This window comes from Talpa occidentalis, unplaced genomic scaffold (genome assembly GCF_014898055.3).
Source record: "Talpa occidentalis isolate TD23 unplaced genomic scaffold, MPIMG_talOcc4v2.1 talOcc4.17, whole genome shotgun sequence".
NCBI classification, from domain to species: domain Eukaryota; kingdom Metazoa; phylum Chordata; class Mammalia; order Eulipotyphla; family Talpidae; genus Talpa; species Talpa occidentalis.
The window spans coordinates 46,850,106-46,870,835 of record NW_023601754.1 but is presented as its reverse complement, the minus strand read 5'-3'; the positions used below and the strand labels follow the sequence as shown (position 1 = coordinate 46,870,835).

Genomic DNA, 20,730 nt, shown 5'->3' with positions numbered 1-20,730 from the left:
TTGCTCTAATGATGATTGAGAGATTTCTCCCTCCACGGGGACCTTGAGCTCCTTCATCCTCAGTGCTGGGTATCAAGGGACTGCAGAAGGAGTAAATGATGTACTATTCTCTTGCCCAAGTGGCTGTGACATCCTCCTATACTCACCCCTTTGTCACAACTCAGCCACAAAGAGGCTGCTAGAACCCAAGTCGAACCCTCCTCAACTTACAGCCATCCTTGCTTAGAACCTTCCTGCCCCGGGGCCTTTGCACTTGCTGTTTTGTTCCAGGTTGCTCCAGGGCTCAATCCTTCACTCTCTTAATGGGTGAGGGCTTTCCCAATCACCCCATTCACAGAACATTGCCAGCGCTTGCTATCTGGAAGGTAGGAGTTTCTGCCTGGCTTATCTCCTGGGTTGGGTTGTTAGTTTCATTAAAAAAAAAAAAAAAAAGATTTTATTTATTTATATTTGTATAGAACTGGGGTATAAACCAGATGTGCAGGGGGTGAAAAGATTCACCAGAGACAGAGTGGGGAACAGATCATGCGGATCTACTGAAATGCACTGCTGAGGGGAGCAGCGGGGAGACAGGAGAGGTCTGCTGCGCCCTGTGGGTAGCTCCCTGGCTGGGGATTGAACTTCTGGTGAAGTGGTGGGCAATACCTTGATAACGCTGTGTCTTTAATCCCTGCACCACCAGGAAAGCCCTGTTTGTTTCATTTTTTTTGTCCCCAGGTTTGCCCTTGAGCCCTGGCAACATCCGGAGGCCCCTCTTCAAATGTCTCCACCCCACTTTCCAACATGCTCTCCCAGTCACTGCCCCTAATATCTCCCCGAGGTTTCCACTGCCCCCCTCAGAGAGACACACAAACCAGACCCAGGCACTGAATTTTATTGCCTTCCTGGCAGGGAGAAGGCATCCTGGGGGCAGTGCCAGGCGAGGGTGTTCTCATCCATGTGGCGAGAGGCTCAGATTCGGAGCTGGGCAGTTCATGGAGACCCTTGGAGGCCAGGTTTGGGAGTACTGGGGTGGGGCTGGATGGTCCTGCCAGTGAGAAATGAGTGGTCACTCGCCCTCGGGATCTGTGAAAGGGCCCAGGACAGGGTCAGAGCTGGGAGGGACTTGGACATCTCAGGAGAGAAACCAACTGGCCGGTTCCTGCGAGCTCCGGTTCCTGAGAGCTCAGGGCAGGGGCAGCAGGCCAAGCCCGCATCCCGCACGGCTGGACACTGGGAGGAGGCGGGTCTTCCCCGGGGGCCACGAGGTGGCAGTGGGCACGTGGGGCTCAGAGCTCGTCATGGTGACGGGTCAGGTCCTCGCCGTAGTTGGTGGCCTGGCTGCCCACGAACATGTTCCAGTTATTCAGAATCTCGGCCTTGCTCAGACGCCCATCCTGGCAGGAGGGTCAGAGGTCAGCAGCAGCACTTGGAGGTTGCCTGTGAGAGCCTCTCTGAACCTCCTAGTGCTGCCAGTTTCCACAGCCCCCTGTCTGGGTCCCTTCCCCGGCTCCCCCCGCCCCCCCCCCCGTCTGGGTCCCTGCCCCCTCACCCTGATGCCCGTCCCCCTCTCAGTCTCGTTCCTCCCTTTCTCTCGGTGCCTTGGTCCCTCTGACCTGTGCAGCCAGGCCCAGGTCTGCTCCCTACACCCCCACCACCAGGCTGCACCCCTCACCTTGTCCGTGTCGCTCTCATGCAGCAGGTGGTTGGCTTCCACCAGGGGCTGGTCCTGGGCGGGGGGCAGCACCCAATGGCCCACCTCACTCCCGTCCAGCCGCCCGTCCTTGTTCAGGTCCCGGAAGTCCCGGAACTGCTCGCGCTCTGTCTGCACCCAGGCCGGCTCCTCCTCGCCCGGCTCCTCGGAGTACAGGTCCGCTGCGGGCGGGCGCGGGCCAGGCAGTGAGGGCAGGGCCCGGGCCCGCGGAGGGGACGGGGCTCTAATCCTGCCTGAAGGCAGGCCCTGCAGCACCCCAGTCACCCTCCCTGTCCCCTCTGCTGTTAAAGGGGATTCCGATCAAAACCACTGGTGGTGACATTTATACTAAGCACGAAATCGACCTCCCACATCTCCTCCTCCCACATCTCCTTCTCTGCACCATCCAACAGGTGGGAAACTGCATTTCTGGTGGGTGGGGGGGGTGTGTGTGTCCTGCCCACATCTGTGTCCCCACAGCCCCACAGGGAAGGGAGGCAGCATGTAAGCATGTAAAGCAGGGCCCTGGGGTTGGCCAGCAGGGACGCCAGTCCTGTGCCACCTCTGACTAGCAGGGACCCTCAGGCATGGTTCTTTACCCCCGTGGGGCTCAGCTTCCTCACCTGTGAAAGGGAGTGATAACATGCACCCCACAGGGGAGCCGTGGGGGTTAATGCACATGTCAAGTGACCACAGTGACAATACTTTATAAGCTACTGCTCTTCAACAGGGGTGTTCCAGATCTTTCTTACAAGACAAGAAAAAAAAGACTTCACAAATGTAGAAAAATAAATGAAGCTTAAATAAAACTGTCTTGCCTGAGGGTTCCATAAAAACATTCTATAGGGGTCTCCCTGGTGGCTCAAGGGGTTAGGTATCAGCTCTGTGAAGCTATCAGCAGCCACTGCAACACAAGTTCAATCCCCTGCCAGGGAGCTGACCCACATGGTGCAGCAGACCTCTCCTGTCTCCCCGCTGCTCCCCTCAGCAGTGAATTTCAGTAGATCTGCTTGTTCTGCTCCCCACTCTGTCTCTGGTGAGTCCTTTCATCCCCCCCACACCTCTGGCCTGTACCCCAGTTCTTGTATGCATAAATAAGTAAAAGTAAATCTTTAAAAAAAAACTCTCCATAGAAAAATGTCTTCAAACTTTAGAAACTTCTATGCTTCACAGGTTTCCCCTCAACTAAATTCTTTGCCTCCTGAGGTGTGGGACAGTGGCAGTGCCACGGGGAAACCTGGGGATGCTGTAAGCATTCCCCAATATCCCAAGTAACAGGAGGTCTAGCATTAACTGTGTACATGCAGCTTCAAGGTAAGCTCCCCAACTTCCCAATGATCCCAACACATGGCCTGGAGCCCCAGTTTGTAGAAACTCCAGACCCTCCCAGGAGAGGATCTGGTCTGTGGTAGTCTCTGCTATCCATCAACCTCTAACATGCAGTTTCCTGGGTCTGGCACATAGAAACTGCTCAATAAATGGTATACAGTAGGTGATGATACATGCCGTCTTGTTCTTGCACAGAATAGGTGCTAGACAAATGTCTTATGTGTCTAGCACATACACCAAGTGCTTGATGAGTGCTTTTTGGTTCTGGCACCCAATAAATGTGTGGTGGTTGCATGAACTCAAGCAGCAATCCTGCCCCAATGTCAGAAGACTTTCATGCAGGAATGTATCACTCTCTTCTGGGTGACATGCATTGGGTGCACCCCTCTCCGCCTCTCCCCGATGCTGGGGAGGGGATCAGGTTCTACTCACCAATGTACTCCTCGACTTGGACGTAGCCATCTTTATTCCTGTCCAAGTCCTCTAGGGTTTCCTGGGGAGAGAGAGAGGCACTGGGGTAGGCTCCCGAAGATGTGGAGCACCAGGTTTAAGAGGTGAGGCTCTCTCATAGAATCTAATTCTGGGAGAAGTGTTTTTCTGAGGACAGGTGAGCACAAATATCAACAAGGGAGGAGGAGCTTGGACAGGAGAGATTAGAAACTGGGGGGTCTGGGGCCTCCCTGGTGGTGCAAAGGGTTAAGACACAGTACTACAGGGCCTCCTCTAGTGGCACAGAGGTTGAGCGCTAGGCTGCCAGGCTGCCCACAGCCTCTGCAGCGCTGGTCGTTCCCCGGCCGCCGGTGAGGGTCCCACAAAGCAAAACAAAAAAAGTATCGGCAGCCACAGCAGCACAAGTTCGATCCCCCACCAGGGAGGTGACCCATATGGCACAGCAGACCTCTCCTGTCTCCCCACAGTCCCCTCAGCAGTGGATTTCAATAGATCTGCCTGTTCTTCTCCCCACTCTGTCTCTGGTGAATCACCTCACCTCCCCACACCTCTGGCCTTCACCCCGGCTCCTGTATGCATTAATAAATAAAATAAATCTTTTAAAAAAAGAAAGGGCCTCCCTGGTGGCGCAAGGAGTTAAGCACCGCACTATGACGCAATCTACAGCCTCTGCAGCATGAGTTCGATCCCTGGCCGGCCAGGAAGCAACCCACATGGCGCAGCAGACCTCTCCTGACTCGCCTGCTGCTCCCCTCAGCAGTGTACTTCAGTCAATCTGCCTGTTCTGTTCCCCACTCTGTCTCTGGTGAATCCTCTCACCCCCCCCCACACCTCTGGCCTGTACCCCAGCTCTTGTATGCATAAGTGAATAAATCTTTAAAAATAAATAAATAAATAAATCTTAAAAAATAAAAAAAATAAATTGTGGCGTCAGGTGGTACGCATGAGAGATGTCCCCATTCCCATTGCTCAGGGCTCTCCTGGAGAGGTGCTGGAAGGCCAGGTGACTGGACCAGGTGAGGTGAGGTGACCAAGGGTTCTCTGGGAGGCGGCCCTGGTGTCAGGAGCCTGGTGGTGGGAGGTGGGCGGGAAGCAGGCAGGGTCCCTCAGCCCCGCACTCACTGCAATCACAATCTCCCGCATGTGAGGGAACTCCTCCGGGTGCAGGAAGGCCGTCAGCTCCTCCCGAGTGGCCATTGAGTCCCCGTCCTGGTCGGCAACCCGGAAACGCCGCTCATCCCGAGCCAGCATCTTCTTGTAGGTCTCTGCATCCTCCACGTCATGAAATTCTTCCCCTGGGGAAGGACAGATCACGGTGAGTTGAGCTTTCGTGATGAAGAGGACAAGGCAATAGAACTCAGGGAGTCAGGGAATGAAGATTTTCCTATGTTAATAATAGAGAATAGGGCCTCCCTGGTGGCGTAGCGGCTGAGCACTGGGTTGCGAAGCTACCCGCAGCTTCTGCAGCGCCAGCTCGATCCCCTGCCACTGGGCGAGGGTCCCACATGGTGCAACAGACCTCTCCGGCAGTGCCCGCTACTCCCCTCAGCAGTGTATTTCCTCAGTTTGCCTGCTCTACTCTCCGCTCTGGCTCTGGTGAATTCTCTCACCCTCCCACGCCTCTGACTGTACCCAGTGCTTGTATAAATAAATAAATAAATCTTTTAAAAAAAATAGTGAATAATATGTGTTCATTATGTATACCTAGCAGCAACCTAGCAGCAACCTCGCAGTGAGGGCTTATCACCTGCTGAGTGCTTTACCTACAATATTACATGTAATCCTCACCAAAAGAAAACAAGTAAAGTGTTTTATTTTGTTTGTTGTCACTTTACAAGAAGCTGACACCCACAAGAGGAAACAGCCTGCCCCAAGGGCCCGCAGCTAGGAATGATGGACTCTGAGTCTAGGTCTGATGCTCAGTAGCTCGGGTTGGGACAAAGAGACAGAAAAAGCATTTTCAACAGAGGGAACAATAGGAGCAGAATGTAGAAATTTGAAGAGTGCACTGAGCTCAGGGAAAATGCAAAAGTTCAAAAGCAAGTCAGTGGGGTGGGTGAAACCAGACTGAGGAGTTGGGACTCTCTCATAGGGGACCTGGGGTGCTATGGGGGGTTGTGAGCAGGGGAGGGTCCGGGTCAGTTCTAGGGATATATGAGGGATAGGCTGCAGGGGGAGGATGGAGTCAGGATCCAGGACTGGGGCACCTTGACAGAGGAGCCCAGAGACTTGGAGGGGAGGGGGACACAGGGTATACGACTTTGGTGATTCCTAAGATGAGAGGTCAGAAATCGGGGGTCAGGACAGGCCACGGATCTGAAGTCTCCCAGTAACAGAGTTGGAGTGGCAGATGCCAAAATGCGCAGCCAGAGATCGGGGTAGGGGGCTCGGGTCCTAGAAGCGGGTAGAGCCAGAGGGATTCTGGTTAATGAGCTCAAAGAGTCTGAGGATGCGGGTGTCAAGGACGTCAGGGTCATGGTGTGTGGGGAGCAGGGGTCTCGCCGCATACCGGGCGCGTAGTGGCCATAGGTGGCGTTGCGCAGCTCCTCCCAACCCACGCGCCCGTCGCGGTCCGTGTCGTACGTGTCCCAGGCCGCGCTCACCGAGTCCCGTATGTGCCGCTGCTGCGTGTGCGCGATCCACGCTCGGAGCTCGGCCAGGGACACCCAGCCGTCCCCGTCGCCAGCGCGGTCCATGCGGTCCACGATGCGTCTGCGAGGGGGGCGGGGCACGCGTCACGTCGGACCCCGCCCACCAGGGCCCCGCCCACGTCTGGACACGCCCCTCGCGAATGGCCACACCCCCTGGAATCGGCTGACCAGACCGAAGCAGGGGGCTGGAAAGGCCCCGCGGATTGGCCACGCCCACATCGCCCCGCCCCTCGTGGATGGCCACGCCCCGGTGGAAACAGTCTGTAGGACTGGCAGGACTGGAAAGGCGCCGGGGTAGGCCACGCCCACCTCGTGGCCCCGACCCCTCAACCCGGGCTCTGCGGGCCGGGCGGGTCACGCCTTTTCCGAGACCCGGCGGGCCTCGGGCTGGTGCTGGCGTCCAAGCCCCGCCCGCGGCGGGGGCAGGACCTACGACGGCCCAGAGCCACATCCCCATCCTGGCCCCACTCGTCAGTCCTGCACGTGTTCGGCCGAGCTGGAGGGGAGCTCTAGAGGTCCGAAGCTCCGCGCCCCTGGCCTGCGGAAACCCCCGCCCCGAACTCACTGTGAACCCAAGTGCCACGCCGCACACCACGGCGACCTCTCGCCATCTCCGTTCCCGCCCTTCTCCCCTCTAACCCCCGCCCCCTCCTGGCTGCCGCGGGATTTCTGGCTCCCCTGCCTCCAGCACCGCCCTGTACTGCATCCCACTCCTTTCTGCCACCTTTCCCCTGCTGTCATCAGGCATTGCCAGAGGACCAGCACCTGCAATTCCGCGGACTCCGCCTCCACCCTGTCTCCGCTCCAGGCCCCACCTCATGCCACCCCAGTCGACTCCTGAGCCCCTCCCTTTTCCATTGGCCTCGGCCTGCCGCAAGTGCCACCAGTCTGGGTCCTCGCAAACATCTAACAAAGCCCACATGGAGCTCACCTCTCCGTTACTGTCCCCAGGCCCCTGAGACCAGTCCCCAGGGTTGAATCCTAGTTGGTCCTGCCAAGACCTCCACGGCGCTGGGCTTTGTCACAGTATGGGATTCAGCTGCGTCCGCAGCTCTCACAACCTACCCTGGGCTGAGGCTAAGAGTATGGGTTCAAATATCCTGCCACCTCCTCTTGCTCACTGCTGCATGGTGGCAGCTTAACCTCCCTGAGGCTCAGCTTACCCCTCTGTAAAATGGGGATAAAGAACAGTAGCCAGCCTACGCTTGGAAGATTGAGTAAATTAACTTAGAACAGTGGTGTGCCAAAGGCGTGAGCCTATCTGTCCCCAACTCTGTCGCCCTGCTAGATCTGCACCCCATCTCCCACGCGGGCCTGGTCGCACTGCTAGCGCCACCCTGATCTACCCACCATCGTCTTGTCTCCCATATGGTCCCAGGTGGTGGCTTCCTCGCTGGGCTCCCTGCTTCTTGCTCCTTCCCCTGTTCCCACTCTGGCTGTCAGAGAGAGTCTACTGAAACCTGAGTCAGCTAACAGCTCCCTCTGCTCAGTGATCCCAGTGCTCTCATCTCACTCAGAGAAAAGCTTAAATCCCTAATGTGGCCCAAAAGGCTCTGGCAGAGCTGACCCCCTTGTTCCCTCTCTGCCAGTCACCTCTCATCCTCTCCCCTTCGATGACTGGGTTCCAGCCACCAGGTTTCCCTGTTCCCCCAATATCGGGCCTGCTCCTGCCTTGCACTTACTTACTTTCCCTCTGCCTGGAATTGCACCCCCCCCATGAATCCACTTGGCCCAAACATTACCTTCTCTCTGAGGCCTCCTGTGACCTCCCTTTTTAAAATCACAACCCCAAGGGCCTCCTGGTGGCACAGGGGTTAAGTCTCAGTGCTATCAAGTTATCATCAGCCACTACAACATGACTTCCATTGTGGCCAGGGAGCTGACCCACATGGCACAACTGACCTCTTCCATATCGCCCCGCTGCTGCCCTCAGCAGGGGATTTTGGTAAATCTGCCTATTGTGCTGCCTACTCTGTCTCTGGTAAATGCTCTTACCCCCGCCACCCAACTGCTGGCCCACACCCCAGTTCTTGTATGCATAAATAAATCTTTAAAAAAAAAAATTACAACCCAAATCCCCTCCATCCCTCTCCTACCCCAAGCGGGCTTGGCTCTCCTCTGGGCTGAGATGGTCGAATTCCTTGGCCACTTCTCTTCCCAGGAAAGCCTCATGGTCATACTGGAAGTTCCCATGGGCGTCATCATGAGGGGCCTCGCTCAGGGGAGCCGCCTGGTGCACCCTTCCCTGGCCATGAGGGCCAGCATCAGGGGACGGCTTCCCCTGGGCCCAGGGCCTCAGCAGCAACAGCAGCAGCAGAAGTGACGGTAGCCACATCATCGGTCCCTGGGGAGTGGCGAAGGCTAGGCGTCAGGGGACACAGGGAATAGGGCAGAGGCTTGGGGCAGGGGAGCCAGGACAAGACAGAGAGAAGGTAGCTGGTTGCAAACTTTGGGGCTCCAGAAGAGCCAAGAATAGGAAAAAGAGGGGTTGGGGATTTCAGAGTAAAGCCAGTTGAGGGACTCGACTCTTCTGAGATAGTCCCGGAGGGACCCCAGAGCCGAAGTGGGCGGGATTCAAGCGGGAGACGTGGCTCCCTTCCCACCCAAAAGTGCAGGGTGGGGTCGAGGCCAGAGAGAAACCAAGACAGGTTCCCGGGCGTCGCATCCAGTCTGGACCCGAACCGTCCTCCCTGGGCACGCCACCCTCCCCATCCCTTCACCCCTGTACCCCGTTATCCAGCTTCACTTCGCTCTCTACACTCGGCTCTGCGTTCTCTGAAAAGATGCCCACTTGGGCGGCTCTCCGGTCGAGGTCCCGCCCCGCAGCGCAGAGGCCCCGCCCCCCGACCAATGAGCGCTCGTAGTGACCCCAAAGGGGCGGGGCCAGCGAGGGCTGTGGGCGCCCCTCGCCACGTCCGCAAAGAAAAACGCCGCCAGCGAGTTTGGGTCCCGCCCCGTCGCAGGGACGACAGGGTGGGCGACCAGGGAGAGACGCGGCTAGGACGAACTACAACTCCCGGCATGCTTCGGGACGCCCTGCCGAGTATTTAGCGTTAGCTAACTCCAAGGCTTCATGGGAGATGTATTTTTATCCTTCCCTTTGTCAGGATAGTTTAAGAAACTAGGTAACCAAGGCATCCCCTTCCCTCACAGAGGGATCAACTCTTTCGTCCCACCAAGGAGTCAGATCAGGCGCCGGCCAAGAATTCCTCCATCCGTCTGGCACCGTGTAGGCATTCAATAAATGTTTGTGAAAATGATGAATGAAAATTACAAGACTTGGTATATATAACTGGCCATCCCATCACGGCCACATGTCCTCTGGAGATGTTGGAAGCCCAAAGCTTACACCATTCATTCCTCTCACCCATTCCCTCACCTCCCGCTGCCTGAAAAGTTGAAATGATGAGAACACAATGATTTGGGCCCAAACTCTTGTTATATGTGGAGGTGGAAAAGAGCCATACATATGACGAGAGGACACTGAGGCAGACCATAGGAGGAGGCAACCAGAGAGGGGACATCAGGGCCCAGGACTTCAGGAGGCTCAGAGACACCAGGATTCCAGAAGGTCTCATAGCATGAAAGAGACCTGAGGACATTAGCTGGGCGCAGCCACAAGGCAGTTGCTGGGATTGCATTTTTATCCTATGAATCAACATCCTTGGTCAGGTCAGGAGTGGGAAGGAGGGCCCCTATGTCGTCCCCACGGAGAGAGGTCCAAGGAGCTGAGGAAAGAAAAAGTGGGGAGAGTCATCAAAATCTCTGAGATCTTCTGGGTCACTGACTGTCCCTGCCCCATGCATTCATGTATCTGTCTGCCTATTTCTGCCTGTGTTACTCTTTGGATTTCTGTCCCCCCTCTAAGTATTTGCCGTTTTTTGTCCCCACCTTTCTCAAGGTCTCTGTTCCTTAATCTCTAGATGTCCATCCCCACCAGGACTGTGTACCCCCTCTTCTGGAATGTTCACCGAAGGCTCATCCCTCTTCCAGCCACACACCTGGCAGCCCGTTCCTCAATCTCCTCCACAGCAGAACTCCTGCTACAATTACCACTATGAGCAGTAAGAAGACGATGACGATTCCAGCCACTGGCACCGAGGACTTGGCTGATGGGTCTATAGTCAGAGAAGACGGCAAGTGGTGAATGGCCCTGCACCCTGTCTGAGTCAGGACAGAGAACTGGGGATTTTCCCACCCTTGGAGATTCCAGCCCTCCATGTCTTGGGGAATGGATGTGGGCAGTGGAAAAGCTGGTCAGGTGATGTGCTGGGTCAGGGCCACATGTCCCCAGATAGCATGACAGATCTGGCCCTAGCAAGAGCAGTCACAGTCATTGTGGCCAAGGACCTATAGCAGCGGGAGGGTGGTGTTCCAGCTTGGCGAGGGGCAGGTTAGACGCGTGAAGGACTGGCAGCAGCAAGGCAATAAGCAGTCAGTCTTGGCGAGGAACGACCACAGCAGAAAACGAACGATCAGACTGCATGAAAACCCAACAGCAGCAGGATGGAAGGTAGTCAGACTTAGGGAGGACCGTCCACAGTGGTCAGAATCAATGAAGCTAACAGCAACAGGATGGAAGTTTGTCAGACTTGGGGTGGACAAACAACACAGGACAGAAGGCCACCAGGCTTTGGAAGATTCCACAGTGGCAGGGCACAAGGTTAGCAGACTTGTGGAGGGCTGGAGCAGTGGAGCGGAAGATGATGAGACCCAGGAAGGACTGCTGCGGAAATAGGACAAAGGATATGGGAAATGGGTCTCCCTGCTGGCCTAGGGGTTAAGACCCAGCGCTATCACCATGTCTGCCTGAGTTTGATCCCCAGCCAGGGAGCTGCCTCATATGGCGCAGCAGACCTCTCCTGTCTCCCCGTTGCACCCCTCAGCAGTGCATTTCGGTGGGTCCGCCTGTTCTGCTCCCCATTCTTTTTCTGGTAAATCTTCTCACTCCCTGACACCTCTGGCATACACCCCAGTTCTTCTATGCAAAAATAAATAAAATCTTTTAAAAAAGAAAAGGCTATGGGAAATGGGGAGCACCCTCACCCAGCTCCACAGTCAGAGGCTGAGCCAGCCCCGCGTGCTGCACCACGCAGCTGTAGTGGTACTCATCGCCGCTTTTGACCGTTATCGACGACCAGGCATGGAAGGAGCCGTCACCGTTGGGGCCAAGGTCACCCTCACCCGAGCCAGCTGCCAGTCCATTTCGTAGGAATCGCAGTTGTAGTTCCGGCGGGTAAAAGGAGAAGGCACTGCAGGTGAGCACCGAAAAGCCAGGGCTGCCTGGTCGGGCCTTCAGGCGCATGGAGGGTGGCTCTGTGGACAAATGGGCAGACAGGACTAAAACTCAAGTCCAGGGCCCAGGCCCAGTGCAAGACTGGATGGGACGGACCTCCCCGGTGGCGCAGCGGTTGAGCGCTGGGTTGCGGGGATGCCCACAGCCTCTGCAGCGCCGGTTCGATCCTAGGCTGCTCCCCGGCCACCAGAGGAGGGTCCCACATGGCGCGCAGACCTCTCCTGCCGCCCGCTGCTCCCCTCGGCAGTGTGCTTCATCAGTCTGCCTGTTCTGTTCCCCGCTCTGGCTCTGGTGAATTCTCTCATCCTCCTGCGCTTCTGACTGTACCCAGTGCTTGTATAAATAAATAAGTAAATAAATCTTTAAAAAAAAAAAAAAAAAAGACTGGATGGGACACAGAGAAGCAGCCATTCCTTTCACCCTATGCAACAGGCCGGCCCCACATGTGCCTTGCCTTATGGGGAACCGGAGAACATTGTGGTAAGAGTAGTTGGAAGGGCCTTGCCAGGGAGTATCCCCCTCAAGACTCCATCTCTCACCACCTTCTTCCTAGACATGTACTGAACATCCTTCGTGACCACGGAGACATGAGAACCCTGGCACACTGGTGATGGGCTTTAAAATAGTGCAGCTGGGGGCCTCCGCGGTGGCATAGCGGTTGAGCACTGGGTTGTGAAGCTGCCCGCAGCCCCTGAAGCGCCAGTTCAATCCCTGGCTGCCCACATGGCGTGCAGACCTCTCCTGCCGCCCGCTGCTCCCCTCAGCAGTGTACTTTGTCAGTCTGCCTGCTCTGCTCTCCGCTCTGGCTCTGGTGAATTCTCTCGCCCTCCCGCACTTCTGACTGTACCCAGTGCTTGTATACATAAATAAATAAATAAATCTTTAAAAAAAATAAATAAAACAGTGCAGCTGGGGCCTTCCTGGTGGTGCAAGGGATTGAGTCTCAGCACTGTGAAGCTTTCCTTAGCCATGAGTTCGATCCCCGGCCAGGGAGCTGACCCCCATGGCGCAGCAGACCTCTGCTTTCTCCCCACTGCTCCCCTCAGCAGTGGATTTCAGTCAGTCTGCCTGTTCTGCTCCCCACTCTCTCTGGTGAATCCTCTCACCCCCCACCTCTGACCTGCACCCCATTTCTTGTATGCATAAATAAATAAAAATAAATCTTTAAAAAAAATAAACACAAGGGCCTTCCTGGCAGCACAAAGGGTTAAGACGCAACCTATGAAGCTAGCTGCAGTCACTGCAGCACGAGTTCGATCCTGGCTGACTAGGGAGCAACCCACATGGCACAGCAGACCTCTCCTGTCTCACCCGCTGCTCCCCTCAGCAGTGTATTTCAGTGGATCTGCCTGTTCTGCTCCCCATTCTGTCTCAGGTGAGTCCTCTCACCCCCCATACCTCTGGCCTGTACCCCAGTTCTTGTATGCATAAATAAATAAATCTTTTTAAAAAGATAAACACGAAATTTAGGTAGAATAGGGTCACTTGGGTGGGTGGTCCTATTCCTATATGACCAGTGTCCTTGGAAGAAAAGAAGATGCGGGCACAGACAGGCACCAAGGGAGGATCATGGGGCACCAGCTGTCTCCACGCCAAGGAGGGTCTCGAGACCTCAGAGGAAACGAGTCCAGTTCGGACTGGAAAGTTGGAGAAGCAGAGCATGTGGAGAGGTGACCTGTGTCCAGGTGTGGGGAGCGGACGAGCCAAGATCTGAGGAAGGACGCTGCTGGCTTTTGGAGGGGGCAGGTGTGAGGATAGGCCCAGTGAGACACTGAGGAAGGAGACCAGTGAGGTCTGCGGAGGACAATCAGATGGAGAAGCCGAGAATGTCCGCTGGGCCGTGGGAGCCACAAGCTGGACAGGGGTAGTATCAGCTGTAGTGGGGAGACTGGAAGGCCAGGAAGAAGGCTGGAGTGTGACAAGGAGGCCTGGTCATGGGTGGAGAGACTGGCATGGATGGGGCTCAGGTAGGGCTCACCCTTCCACTCCAGATTTCCACGGCCCCTCTCCAGATGGCCCAGCAGCCTCTGTGGGCAGGAATACAGCAGGAAGGTCTTCTCCTTGTTGACGTTCTCAGGGTGCTCATTCCACTTCTCACTGATGGCAGCGGACTCCGGCCAGTCCCCAGTCCAGTTGCCCAACTTCAGGTTAAAACTCATGAAGTCCTCACCATTCAGGGCAAAGTCGGCCACCGGCACGGAGGCATTGTTAGGGTCCAACCTACAGCCCAGGAGACCCTGCAGGGTGTAGGAATCTGGGGCCCCCACACAGAGGTGAGGAGGGCCCAGAAGCAGAGCCCCCACGCCCCTCCTCCCTCAGACCAGGAGTCGGGGCCCCCAGCCTCCTCCCTCAGACCCTAGTGTCTAGGCCCCCAGCTCCTCCTCCCTCAGACCCTGGTGTCCAGGCCCCAGACGCCTCCCTCAGACCCTGGTGTCCAGGCCCCCAGCCTCCTCCTCCCTCAGACCCTGGTGTCCAGGCCCCAGCCGCCTCCCTCAGATCCTGGTGTCCAGGCCCCAGCCTCCTCCCTCAGACCCTGGTGTCCAGGCCCCAGCCTCCTCCCTCAAACCCAGAAGCCTGACATTCACCTCCTTTCTCCAAGACTTCGAAAGCTTCCAGGAAGAGGTTCTGCTTCTCCTTCAGGTCCGCCGTCTCCTTCTCCCAGTACCAGGACACCTGGCTTTCCCAGACCCAAGCCCCGTAGGGCTCGGCCTGCCGGCGGTTGCTGTTGTAGCTGAGGTACTGCTGGGGGCCCAGCCAGCCCGACACCGAGAAGGCCGGAGTCCCGGGGGGTGGGGAGGACAGGGCGGTGATGTGGTACAGAAGGGAGAGGTGGCTGTCCGCTGCGGGGGGACAGAGGGGACTGAGCGCCCGGCTCGGCGCGCGGGGCACCCGGACCCAGCAGGCCGCAGGCCCTGACCGGGGAGATTCGGCCCCCAGCGCCGCCAGGGAGAGGGGGCCGGGGCCCCAAAGGGGGGTGTCTCGGGGAGGAGGAAGCCAAGGCCCAGGAAGTGCCCCCGGGAAAGGCGCGCGAGGAAACGCGGGGCTGGGACGGGCGCCTCCGATTGGGCTTCCGCGCCGCCTCCCCGCCCGCCGCCGGGCACCCCTCACCTGCGCGCAGGGTCCCGGGCAGGAGGAAGAGCAGCAGCCCGAGCCCCCAGGGCTGAGGCCTGGGGCCTCCCATCCTGAGGCGGAGACCTGGGGCGGGAGGGGGCGCGTGACTCCTCGGGACCCCCACCCCGCCCCTTCCTCCCAGCTCCGCGGGTTCGGTCACCGGTGGCGGCGCCTGCGGGTGCGTTTGGGGTCTCCTCCAGGAGGGTGACAGCGCCCTCCTCCTCGATGAACTTTCACCCTTTAATTTGATCCGTGTGGGTTAATTAATTACAGAGTCTGGATGGGCTGAGATTCCTTTCTCAAAGCTCGGCAAGTTTCTCCTCCTCCTCCTCCCTCACACCCGGGGAGTCCAGGCCCCCAGCTTCCCTCCTCGGGCCGGGATTCAAGGAAGGCCCCCCAGTTAGTCCTCCCTCCCTCGTCCTGGGGTCCAGTTCTGCTCACGGCAGCCTCGTTCCCTTCCTGCCTGCAGCCCCAGCTGGCTCCCGTGACTGAAGACCCCAGTTCCTCTCTCACATCCTGTCCAGAAACTGCTCCCCCCCTCCAGGAATATCCAACCCCGCCCCCCAGCTGCCGGGCACACCCCAGGCCTCTGGCTGGCCTCCGTTTCTGCCTTGACGCTTTTGTCCTTATTTTTGTCTTTTTCTCAATTGCTCCCCGTTGTTTTTTTTTTTTTTTTTTTTTTTTAATTTTGAGGGGGTCCGCCACGCAGGAATTCACGACCAGTAGGAAATCGAACCCAACATTCGGAGTCCGAAATTTGGAGGTGTTTGTGCCTCCCTTTCTCGCCGCATGGTACCCCTCCCCCAGCCCCCCTCCCACACCGGCTCCAGCTGCAAAGCAAGTCCCTGCAAAGCAAGTCCTCCACATTCCGCTGCATTTCCTCATCTGAACCCCTCCCCCCTCCAGCGTCCCCTTAAAATGTTCCTTCATTTATTCTTTAACATCTTCTGATGTGACCTCAATAACACACGGTCCCCATAGCCACTTGGAGCTTAGAGGTCCCAGCGGTCACCACACCTGCCCAAGCTCCTGCTCCCACAGGCCCATGTATTTGTTTTCTTCTGCAAAAATGCACACAGCAGACAATTTACTGTTGGTGACAGCTAAGACATTGACAAGGCAGAGAGCCCATCACCACAGTTCCAGGCCATTTTCATGCCCCTCCTCCAAGCAAGCCCCACTCAACCAGGCAGCCCCTCCCCTCCCTCACGGCAACTGTTCTGCTTCCTGTCTTGCTTAAACCTATTCTGGGCCTTTCAGAGTCATGGAATCCCCTTCCGCCTTGCCCATGTGCCGCTGGCATCTTTCACTTAGCATGAACTTTTCCAGATTTATCCACTCTGTAGCAGGTGTCAGAGCTTCAGAGCTTCAGTCCTTTTTTTTTTTTTTTTTTTTTTTAGAGATTTATTTTATTTATACAAGAACTGGGGTACAGGCCAGATGCGCAGAAGGGTGAGAGGATTCACCAGAGACAGAGCAGGGAACAGAACAGGCAGTGATGAAGTACACTGCTGAGGGGAAGTGGGCGAGACAGGAGAGGTCTGCTCGCCATGTGGGTTGCTCCAAGGCTGGCAGGGATCAAACGGCACTGCAGAGGCTGCGGACAGCTTCACAGCACTGCGCTCAACCGCCTGCGCCACCAGGGAGGCCCCGCTTCAGTTCTTTTTATGGCTGAATAATGTTCCCAGGTCTGGGGGACCGTGTTTTGTTTCTCCATTGATGGACATTTGCCTTGTTTCTCCTTTTGAGTAGGATGAACATTTGTTCATCTTTTGTTCTACATTTGTAGAAGATTTGTTTTGTTAACAGTTGTTTTTGATTTGGGGGGATGTATCCCAAGGGTGGAATTGCTAGGTAGTAGGATATATCAGTCAGGGCAGGATGGATTCCCAAAGCAACAGGATGTGTATATACATAGAGAGAAAGCAACTCTTTAAAGGAATTGGCTCAAGTGATTGTTGGAGGCTTGAGGAGTCCCAATCCTGGCTTGGCAGCCCGCAGGCTGGAGAAAGAGTGGTGGTTCAAATGCAAAGGCAGGCAGGCCGGAGAACCAGGAAGAGCTCATCCTGCCGATGCAGCCCAAAGTCAGGGCGCTGGCAGAATTGCCTCCTGCTGGGGGGAAGTCAGCAGTTTTTCTAGGCAGATCTTCAACTGGTCGCACACAGCCCACCCACATTATGGAGGACAGTCCGCTTCACTCATAGTCCACCCATTCCATCTGAAAACACGCTCACAGAAACAGCCAGAGTAATAGATGACCCAACATTTGGGTCCTGTGGGCTGGCCAAGCTGACACAAAATTAACCATTACAGAAGGGGACTGTGGCTGGACTCAGAGAGGAACACCCCATTCATTTGGGTTACTCTCCCCCAGCCCTGCTAGAATATCCACCAGCCACAGGAGGGTGGGGCTTAGTGGTGCTAGAGGATCCTGTTTTCATAGCCCATCATCTTTTGATGATGCTCTCTCTGCTCAGCTCTCCCCCAAAACCAGAGAAACCTGCCACACCCTGCTGTCCCACCCTGGCCCTAAGGAGCTGGTTAGGTCTCTGGCAGCCTCAGGGATGTTGCTGCCATGTTCTTTGAACCCTGGTATAAAGTGACAGCGTCCCTCAGGGACTTGAGATCATTTTCCTCAAACCATCACCCCGGAGGGTGTCCCTTTAAGATGTCCCAGTCATCTAAATCTATCCTGAGCCCTAATATCAAGTTCCTGTAGTTCCACTGAGGTCTCTTGAAGGTGCCCTCAAGATGCCATGGCTATGCCTGCAGCCTGCAGTAAAGGCCAAAGCCCAGTTCCCTCTCTCCACCAGCTTTAGCTCCAGTTCCTCTCCTGGAGACCTACAGGTCCATTGCCAAGGGCCCTGATCCTGCACAGGGTCTCTAATAGCTCAGACTGCACCCCTACCCTCAGGCTCCAGGGGTGCCCTCGTAGAATCCCCAGACCCAGCAACCTGCTCCACCCCTCTGCTCATGTCCTGTGGACCTTCTCCCTCTCCCTTGCTAAATTGTTGGTTAGAATAAATCGGGTTTTTGAGTTGTTTTTCTGCACCAAAGGCCCTTTTGTTTGCATTGAGATTTTAGGTGGCCCAACCCAGAACCAGCGCGAGAGGGTCTGACCTAGTGAGTTGTTGGACTCTGCTAGTCACACCACCTCCTTGCCCTGCTGTTAGAATGGTCTGGGAGTCTCGCCACTAAGCCTCTCATGTCTTTTTTTTTTTATGATTTATTTATTTATGCATACAAGAGCTGAGGTACAGGCCAGAGACACTGGGGGGTAAGGACTCACCAGAGACAGAGTGGGGAACAGAACAGGCAGACTGACTGAAATACACTGCTGAGGGGAGCAGCGGGCAAGACAGGAAAGGTCTGCTTCGCTATGTGGGTCAGCTCCCTTGACAGGGATCGAACTTGTGTTGCAGAGGCTACTTCACAGTGCGGTGCTTAACCCCCTGCGCCGCCACCAGGGAGGCCCCTCTCATGTCTTCTTGCCATGAAAGCAGCAGCTCTCGAGCGCCCTTAGTGCCCAGTGGGAATCCCTGACAAGCACCTGGTGCCTCTGTGTCTTCAGGGGCCATTTACAGCATCCGCTGACTCCTAGCCTGTCCCAGGTGTCTTTCTAAGAATCCCTGCCTGTACCTTTTGGACTCCCCGGGGGGGGGGGGGTCCTGACATTAGGTCCCCTGTTGAGCAGTCAGCCAGCCAATTACTCATCTGGGGCCCCTGCCAAATGAAACCTGGGCATCTTGCTCATTTCAAAACAGTTCAAGCAGAGCGTTAAGCTGAGCATCGGTCCTTTCCCAACCACCACAGCTGGGAGGTGGGGGGCTTGCCCATAGGGGTCCCCCTGACCTGCCGTGCATGGGAGGAGGTGTATATACTATAAATGGCCACAGGCAGCTCTGAGTTGTGCTCCCAGAATCACCACCACCTGAGCAGCCTCCCTCCCTGCTGCACCTGTACCACAGCGCCCCCTACTGACCCCCATGTACCTGCCCCCCAACTGCTCCTGTGTTCAGAACCAAATCCTAGCTTCAGATGATGGGCTCTGGCTTTTCTCACCCTGGGTTCCCCAGACTCCTTAAGGGCACACCTGTTTCCCTTTGTGCGCCCCCTTCTGCTCTTAAGGGTCCCAAGGTCACACTAGACTGTAGGCTGTCAAAGTCCAGGCCCTGCATCTGTCTTGCTCATGCCTGTACCGCCAGCGATCAGCAGACTGAATACTCACAGAGTGAACACAGGGGTTAAGGGATGACCTCCATCCACCCCTGAAGCAATCCGCAGGTCTCTGTGATAATATCTAGAGCTGGGACCTACAGAGCCAACGTTTTCCTCACACACAGACATGAATTCAGTGTTTCTTGTCTCACTTACAGTCCCCGTCACCGGAGACTAATGATCGGAGCTCAGCTAACACCTCCGGGCCGCTTCTAACATAACCTGGAATGGCAGCCCCACAGGACCTCGAGGAGGTCCTGCTAGGATCCATCATTCCATTATCATGTAATAGAACATCCCAGGGGCTACACCCATGATGGCCATTCTGGCTGTTCCAGAATATTCTTGGGCCTACTGTGACAGGTGCAGACACATTATGATACAACCGGAATTGGTCTCCTCGTCATGGGACAGGCATGGCCTTTGCTACTGTGTTGCACTGAGATCTGGCAAAGAACAGCCTGGGAAAGTCTGTGCTACCAGGCCCTCCCACAGTGGGCATGCCAGAGAATATTCCAGAAGCATGCTAAAATAGACTCCAGATCCTGAGACAAACCACCAGACCCAGGATTCCACAACCAGATAATACCTCCTGGCCACCTGCCAAAGACTCTTGTCCCTGAGCCTGCCCACTGTGCCCCCAGGACCTGCTTTTATAAGATGACCTCAAGCCTTTCTCTTGTAACAGGCTTCGGGGTTCTGGCATAACTACTGTCCTGGAAGAATCAATTACTAGAACTAATTCTACCCCATGAGCAAAATTCACCCTCATGGGGTAGGGAGACATGAACCCACTTTACAGATTAGGAAACTGAGGCTGTCTGGTGAGGGGTTTCCCTGACCACAGCCACACAAGCCTGACAAGCGGCAGGGTTAGAATTCAGGACAGAACCTACAGTCTCAGCGCTTGCATTTGGTCATTCTTTGTCTTGAGATCTGCGGGGTCAAGGCCACCCTGTGAGATGTGTACACCTAACTCCGCGGGGGACGGGCTCTCAGCCCAGGGTCAGCGGGAGTGATGGCCGGTCAGACTCCACAGTATCGTGCAGGGTCTGGGGATCTGCCGTCGCTTTTGGGGAGCTGCACATATAAGTGACCTGTGCAGAGCCGGACTCATCACGAGCAGCTGGTTGACAGAAGCCAGAACTGAGCTCCTCCGTGGTTTCTGCTCACAAAGCATCAGCAAACTCTAAAGACCCAAGACACTTCTCACATGAGACAGTTAGTGTCCATTCGTTCCTTTACTTTCTCGCTGCTTTTTCCAGCTCGGAGTGGTCAGGGCCAGCGGGGCGCCAGGCGGGGCCCAATCCTGGCAAGAGCCCCTCCCTGTCAGGGTGCAGCACCCCCGCCCCAGTGACCCTCCTTGCAAGCGTCTGGGATGTGGAAGGGAATCTGAGTCCCTGGGGAAAACCCAGCAGCCCGCGGAGAGCCTGCGGACGCCACCCGGACGGCGGCCCCCACGCCGGGGTTCGCCTCGGTATGTTTCCTCTTGAGCGTTGTAACAGGACGGGCGTTATCCAAGGACCCGCGGGGCTCGGGGATAGGCTTTACTGTTGCGGGGGCCAAGAAAGCAGGGGTGCCTGGGGAGGGTGAGGAGTGTGGCCAAGCGGCGAGAGGTCGGTGGGGTTAGTCAGGGCGAGGCGGGGCCGGCCTGGGGGTTCCAGGCCGAGGGCTCAGGCCGTGCGAGGGCTCGGAGGGGCGGGCGTGGTGGGCTCCGCCCGGCGCGGCGCGGGGGGCCCTGAGGCCGGACCCCGCCCAGAGGCACAAGGTCCTCCCCGGTCCTTGGGTGAGGGCAGAGGCCCGGCTGGGGCCCCGCTCCTGGGTCTTTGCGACCAACTCCCCGGCCCGGGAGAGGCGCCCCCAGCGCGCACCAGGCACGTGCCGCACCCGTGACTCCGCAGCCTGACGCGGTGGGGTGCCAAGGAGACGCCCCAGCGACAGTGGGAAGGAAACAGGAGAGCGGCGCTGTTGTTGTTGTAAACACTTGGGTTCCACCCCGAACG

At 56.5% G+C, this 20,730-nt stretch overlaps 2 protein-coding genes across 3 annotated transcripts; both read right to left on the bottom strand.

Moving 5' to 3' along the window:
• Positions 1-450: 450 nt before the first annotated feature.
• Positions 451-8,914, bottom strand: RCN3 (reticulocalbin 3). The gene is made up of 7 exons (XM_037516988.2): positions 8,831-8,914; positions 8,199-8,446; positions 5,961-6,163; positions 4,574-4,746; positions 3,434-3,494; positions 1,655-1,854; positions 451-1,376 (listed from the first exon to the last, which is right to left on the bottom strand). The coding sequence occupies exons 2-7, from the start codon at positions 8,438-8,440 to the stop codon at positions 1,269-1,271; spliced, it is 987 nt and encodes a 328-aa protein (XP_037372885.1). The 5' UTR covers positions 8,441-8,446; positions 8,831-8,914; the 3' UTR covers positions 451-1,268.
• Positions 8,915-9,494: 580 nt separating this feature from the next.
• FCGRT (Fc gamma receptor and transporter) lies at positions 9,495-15,030 on the bottom strand. 2 transcript variants are annotated; one of them, XM_037516986.2, is made up of 7 exons: positions 14,781-15,030; positions 14,507-14,593; positions 13,984-14,238; positions 13,377-13,652; positions 11,149-11,418; positions 10,104-10,220; positions 9,495-9,830 (listed from the first exon to the last, which is right to left on the bottom strand). In XM_037516986.2, exons 2-7 carry the CDS (start codon positions 14,577-14,579, stop codon positions 9,751-9,753), a joined length of 1,071 nt encoding a protein of 356 aa, XP_037372883.1. In that variant the 5' UTR covers positions 14,580-14,593; positions 14,781-15,030; the 3' UTR covers positions 9,495-9,750. The 2 variants fall into 2 exon arrangements, with proteins under 2 accessions (XP_037372883.1, XP_037372884.1); XM_037516987.2 differs by having other exon boundaries at positions 14,951-15,030.
• Positions 15,031-20,730: the final 5,700 nt, after the last annotated feature.

Coding starts and splice junctions, on each gene's coding strand:
- RCN3 (XM_037516988.2), bottom strand. CDS start 8,440: ATGATGTGGCTACCGTCACTTCTGCTGCTGCTGTTGCTGCTGAGGCCC. Junction 4,747..5,960: donor CTATGGCCACTACGCGCCCG/GTATGCGGCGAG, acceptor GTCCTTCCCCAG/GGGAAGAATTTCATGACGTG. Junction 1,855..3,433: donor CCAAGTCGAGGAGTACATTG/GTGAGTAGAACC, acceptor GCCCGCCCGCAG/CGGACCTGTACTCCGAGGAG.
- FCGRT (XM_037516986.2), bottom strand. CDS start 14,579: ATGGGAGGCCCCAGGCCTCAGCCCTGGGGGCTCGGGCTGCTGCTCTTC. Junction 13,653..13,983: donor CGAAGTCTTGGAGAAAGGAG/GTGAATGTCAGG, acceptor TGGGGGCCCCAG/ATTCCTACACCCTGCAGGGT. Junction 9,831..10,103: donor ATTGAGGAACGGGCTGCCAG/GTGTGTGGCTGG, acceptor TTCTTTCCTCAG/CTCCTTGGACCTCTCTCCGT.